The sequence below is a fragment of the Lathyrus oleraceus genome, chromosome 3, assembly GCF_024323335.1.
Source record: "Lathyrus oleraceus cultivar Zhongwan6 chromosome 3, CAAS_Psat_ZW6_1.0, whole genome shotgun sequence".
Classification (NCBI taxonomy): Eukaryota; Viridiplantae; Streptophyta; class Magnoliopsida; order Fabales; family Fabaceae; genus Lathyrus; species Lathyrus oleraceus.
Genome location: NC_066581.1, coordinates 532430104 through 532440241, shown reverse-complemented (window position 1 = coordinate 532440241; position 10138 = coordinate 532430104). Strand labels below are relative to the sequence as shown.

The 10138-nt window shown below is 34.5% G+C and overlaps 1 protein-coding gene across 1 annotated transcript; it reads left to right on the top strand.

The window, feature by feature from the left end:
- Positions 1 to 4334: 4334 nt before the first annotated feature.
- On the top strand, positions 4335 to 5332 carry LOC127128736 (ribulose bisphosphate carboxylase small subunit, chloroplastic 3-like). Its single transcript, XM_051058118.1, has 3 exons — positions 4335 to 4660; positions 4742 to 4876; positions 4963 to 5332. Exons 1-3 carry the CDS (start codon positions 4484 to 4486, stop codon positions 5191 to 5193), a joined length of 543 nt encoding a protein of 180 aa, XP_050914075.1. The 5' UTR covers positions 4335 to 4483; the 3' UTR covers positions 5194 to 5332.
- The last annotated feature ends 4806 nt before the right edge of the window (positions 5333 to 10138 follow it).

The following is a 10138-nucleotide window of genomic DNA, read 5'->3' as shown; positions in this document are numbered from 1 at the left end:
TGAAATTTTCAGCACGATTTTCATCTTCTCCAACCCCAAAAAAGTCCATGAAATTATCACCAAAAATATTTTATCTCTGAAACAAAGTTACAATCCTCTGTTTCATCTATCTAACGCTTCAAATCCTATCCCAAAATGATTTACGAGTTGAAAATTATAATCAAAACTGTACACAAATGCGTTACTAAAAAGTTGTTGTTTTTCTGAAATTTCCAGCACGATTTTCATCTTCTCTTACCCCAAAAACATCCATGAAATCTTCCCCAAAATTATTTTATGGTTTAAAATTCAGTCATAAATATACCTATATCAATCACTATTTATATTCATATAATCGTGAATCTATAGACTATATCAATTCTTAAAAACTTCAAACATTACCAATGATGAACATACATGAACACTTTAGAACATAAATTTCATTCAACAAATATCAATATTCATCATCAATCAAAAATGAATTAAACCTTCCTCTACCATTCCATCCATATCCCTATATTAAATAAAATTCTCACCCTTACCTTATAATTTCAGAAAAATTCAAGCTTTTGACTATGACTTCTCTTCCCTAGAGCTATCCTTAGATTTTTCTTTCTTTTCACTTCTCTTGCCTCTTTTTCTCCAATTCCAAAAGTTTCACATAGTGTGAACTTTTTCCTTCACTTCCCTCCTCCTATATTAAAAACCTAATTTCTATCTTTCTAATATTCCACTAAGACTCAACTTATTACTAACTTATATTATTTATTTTAATTTTCCACAATTTGTACTTTCCACCCAAACTCATTATTTCCTTTTATTTTATCATTTCATTTAAATAATAACACTAAAATATTATTTTAATAAATTAAATAATTTTAAATAAATCTACCAACATCTAATTACTCTCCACACTCTCTACCTAAGGGTTACCCATCCTTGTTGTCCTAACACATCTCAATTATCACACAAATAATGATTAGATACACATATAAAATTATAATTAATTAATATAAATAATTTCTAGAAAAATAGTGTGTTACACTATCTTCCTGTGTACCTCTAGGAGAGCGTAATCGACCTCTTCTTTTTCTAAGCATATTAGTAGAGGAGTGGATAAGCCTCTCTTAAAAAGGGTCCCTCCAATTATTGTATATCCGCTAACCCTTTTCTTCATGAGGGTCGCTTCTGATGGATCCATTGGTATACTACCGTGCTCAATATATTCTTTGATTGTAGTGATCCAAGAAGGAGAGGTTGTCACGCCTATGGTCATTACGACTTTCTCCACATGTTCAATACTAGGGGTTTTCTTAGTTTCCTGGATGAACAAATGATTGATTCCGAGATTTTGCATGCTAGCCAATCTGGACAATACGTCAGAGCATGTGTTTTCTTCATGTGGGATGTTAGTAATCTCATTTTCCCTGAAATTTGCTAATTTTTTGGTAGTCAACTTAAGGTATTTTTGTAAAAAAGGGTCTTTAGCTTGAGCTTCACATTAGATCTGAGAGACAACCAACTAAGAATCTGTTTGAACCTTGAGGTGTTCCACTTCTACTTCATCGACTATGGTTATTACCACTATTACTGCTTCGTACTCAGGTTGATTGTTGGTGGTTGGGAATTCAAACCTCAACGAGACTTCTATCATGAGTCCACAATTGTTTTCTAGAATGACTTCTGCCCCACTTCCACGATTGTTGGATGATCTATCTATGGACACCACCAAGTTTTGTCTAGCTTAGGCGGCATGCTGGTTATTTCTGCTTAGAAATCGACGAATAGTTATTGCCTCTTACCAAGAGTCATGTCAAGGTTCGATTGGCGATAACGACCGCAATAATTAGAAGTAGTCAAGAGTTTGCGATTTCGTCAATATTCTTTTGATTTATGAATCCTAATTCTAGGAGATCTGCTAGCTGACTTATTGAATCAATATTCAACTAGAAACGATTAAGAGATGATGAAGCGTTGGATGTGGAGGTGTTGTGAAGCACTTCAGTTGATGATGATAGTTGAAGGAATAGATCTGAAGCAAAGTCAAGTTTCCCAATCATCTTCACAGAAGTTGTTGTTCACACTCGATTTGTTTCCATTAGAGATCTTTCTTTTTATGGAGAACGATTTGTCCTTATTGACAACGCGAGAATTATTAATTGATTCCCACAGATGAAGTCAATGTTTTGTTCTAGAACCAGAAATAAAGAGAGACGTGGAAGTTGCAGCGGAGGAAAGCTTCTGATGCGATAGAGCAATGGTGTATCTGCAAGGTTAGCACTCCGACGCTCAAGTCAGTATGTGAAGGAGTAGAGATTATTCAAATTATATTTGAAACTTGTTACCTGATTTGACACCATTCCATATATATAGGGGATAGGAATAACGACCTCACTATCTCTCAAACGTGGAATATGGAAGACCGTTGGATAGGCCTGAGGAGTGAATCTTCTGTAGCAAGATATATGATAGTCTTATGGTAAAAATAAGATTCTGGAATATCAAAGATTAGTGGAAAAGTTGATTTACTTGACACATACTAAGCCAAATTTGACATATGCAGCTAGAGTGGTTAACCAATTTATGCATTATCTAAGGGAGTGACACTTAAAAACCGTAAAATGCGTTCTATGATATCTCAAAGCCAATTCAGGGAAATGGTTCTTGTTTAGAAGAGATTTAAGTCCAACTATGGAAGCTTACATTGATGCTGACTATATAGGTTTAATGAGTGATATAAGATCTATTTCAAACTATTAATCCTTATTGTATGGGAAACTTGTTGCTTGGAGGAGTAATAAATAAAGTGTAGTTTCTCGATCAAGCGTTGAAGCATAATTTATAGCTATGATATAAGGAATTTGTAATTTATTGTGAATGAAACAAGTGTTATCCTACAACAAAATTGATACGTAAAAGGAACTCGATGGTGATGGTGATACGTAAAAAATGCGAGTTAATGAAAATTGACTTTTAATGAAAATTTTGGTTTGGTGAGAGTAAAAAACTATTCATGTCTTCTTTGTAAATGGAAAATATGACACGAGGGATACATATGTAGTTAAAAGTGATATATTGTGACAAAAATTAAAGCATCATCCGAAGTAGCTGTTATAATATATAATTTTTTTAGTCGTGTTAGAATATTTGAAGATACAATGCGAATATCTTACGAAATTGTTTTGTGATGATAATTCGATCATTAATATTGCACATAATTATGTTCAGTATGCATGACAAAATACATAAGATTGACCAACATTTCATCAAAGAAAGATTAGATAATAGATTTATAATTACAACTTACATTTTTCAGAATATCGGTTAGTAGGTGTATTACCGAAAGTTTTATCAAGATAACAATTCAATCAACTTACTTTCAAACTTGAAATGATTGATAATCGTTCCTTTCGATAAAAGCTTCTCCTTGAAGATGGTCAGGTTCCGGTCGTCATCTGTCTGAAAATCGATATCTTTTTGATTGCTCAGCCGATTTGGAGACATGTGGTATCAACACACGTTCTAACACTCAATTCCGTGAGGGGGGGGGGGGGGGGGTTTATAAAGTTTTAAGGTGTTTGTGTGTACCTTAATTTGAGTATGTCATCCTTTTTATAGAGATTTTATTAAGGTTTTGGCAAATCCTTATCCTTTAACTTCAATTAGGATCATTCATGTGTTCAAATGACATTATGTTATCTGACGACTCAGCCTCAATTTCATGCCAAGATTATGTGTTTTTTCAGGGCTAATCTATACGTGCTTTCGATTTCCTCAACGTCGTTGCTCCCATGTCCTTTCTGTCATTACTCTGACATCATTTTTGTCACAAATATCTTTACTTTTGGTCTTTGCAACTATTTTAGACTTTTTTTAAATTAAATCACTTTTAGGCGGAGACTTAGTATGAACAATATCTATTAAGGAGAGTGTTGAAAATATGAGACCAAGACGAAAGTAAATAGTAATTTGTAATACTAGCTTAAGACCTATTAAACAAAACCTACTTTTTCTTTCTATTAAATAGATATCAAATATATATTTATCATAACTTCTATCCTACACTTAAGATTAGGTTACTGTGTTTATATTTTTGGTCTTGATGTAAGATTCCCTCCAATCAATAATTTATTGGAATTCACATTTTCAACTTATGGTTTGTAGAAACCAATTACTATATGAATGATACGGTTTACCTTTTCCCTCAATGAGTAGCCAATACTTGAAACAAGTTACTATCCATGACAGTGAGGCATCATCCACATGGCATTATCCTATTGGTGGTTAATGATAAGGCTAACACACAAAAACTTCCAATCTTGTGTGGTTACTATGGCTGATAAGCTTATCATTTTCACAATCCAACAAACTGGTTCTAGGCAGTGGCCAACTACCACAACTTTAAGACCATAATATTGGAAATAGAAAAATCAATACATTATATAAAGCAAGTTTTAGTACAAGCTTTGCAATTCAACCACAAGAACTAACAAAGTGAGACAAAATGGCTTCTATGATATCCTCTTCCGCTGTGACAACAGTCAGCCGTGCCTCTACGGTGCAATCCGCCCCAGTGGCTCCATTCGGCGGCCTCAAATCCATGACTGGATTCCCAGTGAAGAAGGTCAACACTGACATTACTTCCATTACAAGCAATGGTGGAAGAGTAAAGTGCATGCAGGTGACAGAAACATATACATATATATATAGTTGAATATCAGTAATGATTCAAGTTTGTTAACCGTTTATGTTGAATATTTAGGTGTGGCCTCCAATTGGAAAGAAGAAGTTTGAGACTCTTTCCTATTTGCCACCATTGACGAGAGATCAATTGTTGAAAGAAGTTGAATACCTTCTGAGGAAGGGATGGGTTCCATGCTTGGAATTTGAGTTGGAGGTTTCATATTCATTCCTTTTTTCAATGATTATATAAATACTTTTGTTTGAAACCCTAATGAGTTGATTTTGATTACTTGGTTACAGAAAGGATTTGTGTACCGTGAGCACAACAAGTCACCAGGATATTATGATGGAAGATACTGGACAATGTGGAAGCTTCCTATGTTTGGTACCACTGATGCTTCTCAAGTCTTGAAGGAGCTTGATGAAGTTGTTGCCGCTTACCCCCAAGCTTTCGTCCGTATCATCGGTTTCGACAACGTTCGTCAAGTTCAATGCATCAGTTTCATTGCGCACACACCAGAATCCTACTAAGTTTGAGTATTATGGCATTGGAAAAACTGTTTCTCTTGTACCATTTGTTCTGCTTGTAATTTACTGTGTTTTTTTTATTCGGACTGTAAAATGCAAATGGATGGATAAGAGTTAATCAATGATATGGTCCTTTTGTTCATTCTCAAATTAGTGTTATCTTTTCTTCTTCTTCATTGTTTTGTGTTGAATTTGAAATTTGAGGTAACAAAGGAAGTAACTGTATGATATTAAGGTGCAGTGTTAGATATATAAAACAGTTGAATTAGAGTTTTTATAACTCCTGGTCCTATGAATTTTGAATATAGAAATACATGGACAAGGACAAAAGCTCAAATTCGTCTATTTTTCATGATTGTTACACAACCAATTGCATGACTCATTCATGCATCTGCTTATGCTTCCTATAAAGAAATAGGAAGCATACAATTGAGTTTCGATCTTTGACGGGATCAATGGATATGAGTAAAGATACTCAAACCATCTATTATGCATTCACTCTTAAACTTCACCATGTGTTTTTTTTTCTTACTTATTAGGCAATGATAAAACATTGAACTAATTAATTACCAAATCTTTTAATTTAATTTAATATTCTATTTCAATCCGTTAATTAAAAAATGTTATAAGTTGGTTCCTTAACTTCACTTATGTAATCTTATTTGATAATTTCTGTCAAATTCTAACAAAAAAAACATTAAGTTCTGATGGCGTGGCATGATAATAAGGTAGTTGGTACAAATATGAGTCATCACATGTACTTAAAAACGGATACACTATTTAAACTCTGAAAATAAAATTCTCGTAGTTTAAATAGTATGTCAACTTTTAACTACATATGCTGACTCATATTTGTAACCTTGCTGTCACACCACGTCACCAGAACTTAACGTTTTTTTTTCCAAGAAATTGACGGAATGGACAAAATAGGATAACAAAAGTAAAGTTAAAGGACTAACTTGTAACGTTTTTTAGTCAAGGGGCTAAAGCGAAACATTAAATTAAGTTAAGAGATTAAAACATGTATTAAGCCTAAAAAGTTCTAGATTATTCAATTTCTCACTTACTAGCACACATTGTTGACCTTTAAGGTGAGAATATGTCAGACAAACTAACAGGGACCTGCAATCTATCCTACACAGGCCCAAACCAGGGCAAACTTTTTGACAATTTCTTAACGCATCCTATAAATTTCTACTGCACCACGCGAATTTCCACAAACGCCCAATGTTTCCAGAAATGCATCTTCGAATGCACCCCAATACACATTCAAGTAAGAACATTCAGAGTGACACCCTATTGTTTGGTTTATTTTATTTCAGAGATGAATCTCCGGAAATTTCCCGTAGTTACATTTCCGTAAGACAGACACATCAATACCAGATCCAAAGACATGCAATTTTTCAAATTGAAATTAAGATTCATAAAATAAAATTAAGATTACATAGATGAGTTCAACATAAAATACAACATTACAATTCCATATCCAGGTGGACGGTTCAACATCTTCAGAATATCTTCAATCGATCTTGAAGTCGTCGCTTTCAACTCAAGTGAAACTTTTGTTTCGAAATAGAAAAACTTATCCCACATACACCTTACATCCGCTTGCCTCTTGAGCTCAAATTTGCAAAACTCAATCTTCCATCTGTTGCCAATCGAAGGTAAACGATACTCGAGCTTCATAATCTTTCGATTGTCTTTGTAAGGTATGAGATAATGGATTTCGTCTTTGATATCTTTGAGCGAGGTGAAGTCATTGAGCTTGAACATGCGCTCGAGTGTGGAGCTGAAGAACGAGACATTTACGACATACCAGTCAATGTTTATTTGTGATATTTGAGACATTTTTAGTTTGTGTGAAATATAAGATAAAAGCATCTTAAATCATAGAAGTCATAGATCAATATGGACCACTCAATGGCTAACATGTTGATTTCGAAGATATATCTCCGAAACCACACTCTATTTTCTTGTTCTGGAGAAGTTTAAACTTCTCCAGAACCAGTTTCAAAACAGAATCCTAAAACATAACATGTTTTTTCATTTACGAAAAACACAAATGTTGTTTTGGGGAAGATCAAAAATACATTAAAACACTTCATTTATCTTGAGACACAATTACACACACTTATTTGTCCGATAAAATAAGAAATTAAAACGAATCTAAACATATGTCATCGACTAAATCTATTGGTGGTACCCCCCTTGGACTTTTGTGCATTTGATACTTTTTCAATGTTGTTCAATTTCTCGAATTCTTACATTCTTTCCATAAAAAATGATCCGGCCAAGTCTCGACTTTTGTGGTTTAATGAGCCATCCACTCAGGTGATGTAAGTGGTATAGGGCATCTCGGTTTCAAGTAAACTTGAACAAAATGACTTGATTTTGAAAACCACCCAATACACATGACACAATCATTTGGATTTTGAGGTGGGGTGGTGCGTAGTGGGACTAAGGTTTTAGAAAAACCGTAGCGTGTAAGATCAATGCACACTCTATCATACACGCATGCTACAAGATGATCCATTTCAGAGAAGCACATCCATTTTGCCTATGATGCCAGGCCGCTAAGGCAAGGAACAAGAGACTCAAAAACTTCATCGATTTTTTCTTTCTTTCCGTACAACCGTGTGTATGATTCTTTATGCGTTTTCAACTCTTGGATAAGTTGATGGAGGACAAGTGTATGACTATCTTCTCCTTTACCGAATAAATCTGAAACGGCTCAGTAACCATAATTACCTTCCCCCACAACATTGACGATTCACTCGATATATTTGTGCATAAAAATCGGCATCTCATCGATGACTATAATCTTTGGCGGAGGCAACATTGGAGGTGGTTTGCTAATGCGAGCTCCTTTAACAACACCTTTTTTGAGATTTTGGAGTTGGTGAGTCGGGAATGTTTTTGTCAACATGTTCAAAATATGAAGGAGACCCTGTAGTCGAATTTTCATTCGATGTAGCCTTCATTTTCTTTGGAGCATCTTTTGTTTTTACCGGTTGAGAGGACTGTTTCATGTTGGTGGTTTTCGGATATGACATCTTCCTCAATTGTTCTAATGAAAACAATTACAACATAACAACATATAAGCGTTACTACTAAAGACAAAAATGGAAATCAAACATAGACAACTTCCGGAGATGTACCTTCGGACAAGTTCATCCTCATTCCAGAGATACATTTTCGGACATGGCGCTCTTTTTTTCAGAAAAAAACATGATTAATGTGAGTAATGTAGAGGGAAATGAAGGATCTTTACATGAAAATTTATCTTCTTTTGCTCCCTCTAATATGATGAACCAAAAGAATGGAGATTTGGAGTGAAAAAATGGTTTGAGAATAGAGGGTTTTCTGGTGAAGGGTTTGGTTGAAAATCAACTATGGCGACAATGGTTGTGTGATCATGCAACTGCTTCTTTTATTAGATATTTTCGGAGATGCATCTCCGGAAATGCCTGACATACAAAGGTGACAAAAAATTTCAAAATCCCGCCCATAATTCCGGATATGAATCTCTAAAAATTCTACTGAACTGGTAAATAAATAAGGTATTTCTTAAAATGTTCTGGAGATGCATCTATGGAATAAAAATAACCTAACTTGTAGTGCGCCTCTCAGAATGGCCTTTGTTGAGTATGTAAAAGGTGCGTCCGAAGATGCATCTCCTAAAACAGGGGATATTTTTGGAAATTCACGTGGTGCAGTAGAAACATGAAGGTGAGAAAAACAAGAAAGGGGGGTTTGAATTGTTTGAAAAATAAGCGTTTTTGCAAAATGAAATCACACAATGATTTTATACTGGTTCGCTTATAACACAAAGCTACTCCAGTCCACCCGGCCAAGGTGATTTCGCCTTCAACAAGGACTTAATCCACTAATCTTGAAAAATTACAAACAACCCCTAAGAGAGAAGAAAATCTCTTAGTCCTCTCAAGTCTACAGACTACAAAGAGTCACTTGAGGAAATCAAATAAAAATAAGATACAAGATGTGTAATCTAGAGTGCTTCTAAGAAAGCAAATATTACAAACTTAAGAACAAATTTTTCACTTGATAAGCAAAAGCTTAGTGAAAATCTTTGAAGAACAAAGATGTTTTTCTTGAGCGTGATATAATTTCAGTATAGTTTTGGCTAGTGATTTCTTGTTACTGAATGTTGATTTCTTCTCTATTTATAGGAGTTGAAGTAGAGTTGAAGTAGCGTTGAATCTGTTGGATATTGAGATGTAGTTACGCCATTCCATTAATAGCTTCTGCAGTAGACTTTTTCTCTTAGAAGTGACTACTTACCACAATTAGTATCTTCTCTCTTGGAAGTGGAGATTAACGTCTCTTTCTAATTGAGGAAATCCATTTGCAGAACTTTAACTTGGCTTAAACGTTACTTCATCATGATTAACAATTCTGATTAGAGTCTTTGTGTATCTGGAGAAACTGGCTTCTGATGTTATCTCTTGAAAGTTCAGATGGCGCTGATAACTTCAGAATTTACAGAAGGCATTTGTTCAGAGTCAGAGCTTCTAGACTTTACTTCATGTTCAGATGCTTCTGATACTTTGCAGTTTTGTCCAGAGTCAGAGCTTCTTGAAACGAGATTCCACTTTAGATGCTTCTGATACTTGATAATTTGTATCTGATCTTGTTGTGCATCTGATGACATCATCAGATTTATTTCTTCTTTCTTTAGAACCCTGCACACTTAGAAACTTTTCGTTAGGGTGCCATTTTTGGTTTCATCCTTTGTTATCATCAAAATCATGGAATCTATTGTAGAACTATTTTTGTTCTTACAATCTCCCCCTTTTTGATGATGACAAAACAAATAAAATTATCAGATGAAACATGCAAAATATTAGATCAGATAGACAAAAGCTCCCCCTGAGTTAGTACTAGGGAGTTCAGAAGTTCTTACCAGAGCTTTCCAAGTAATTAAGTT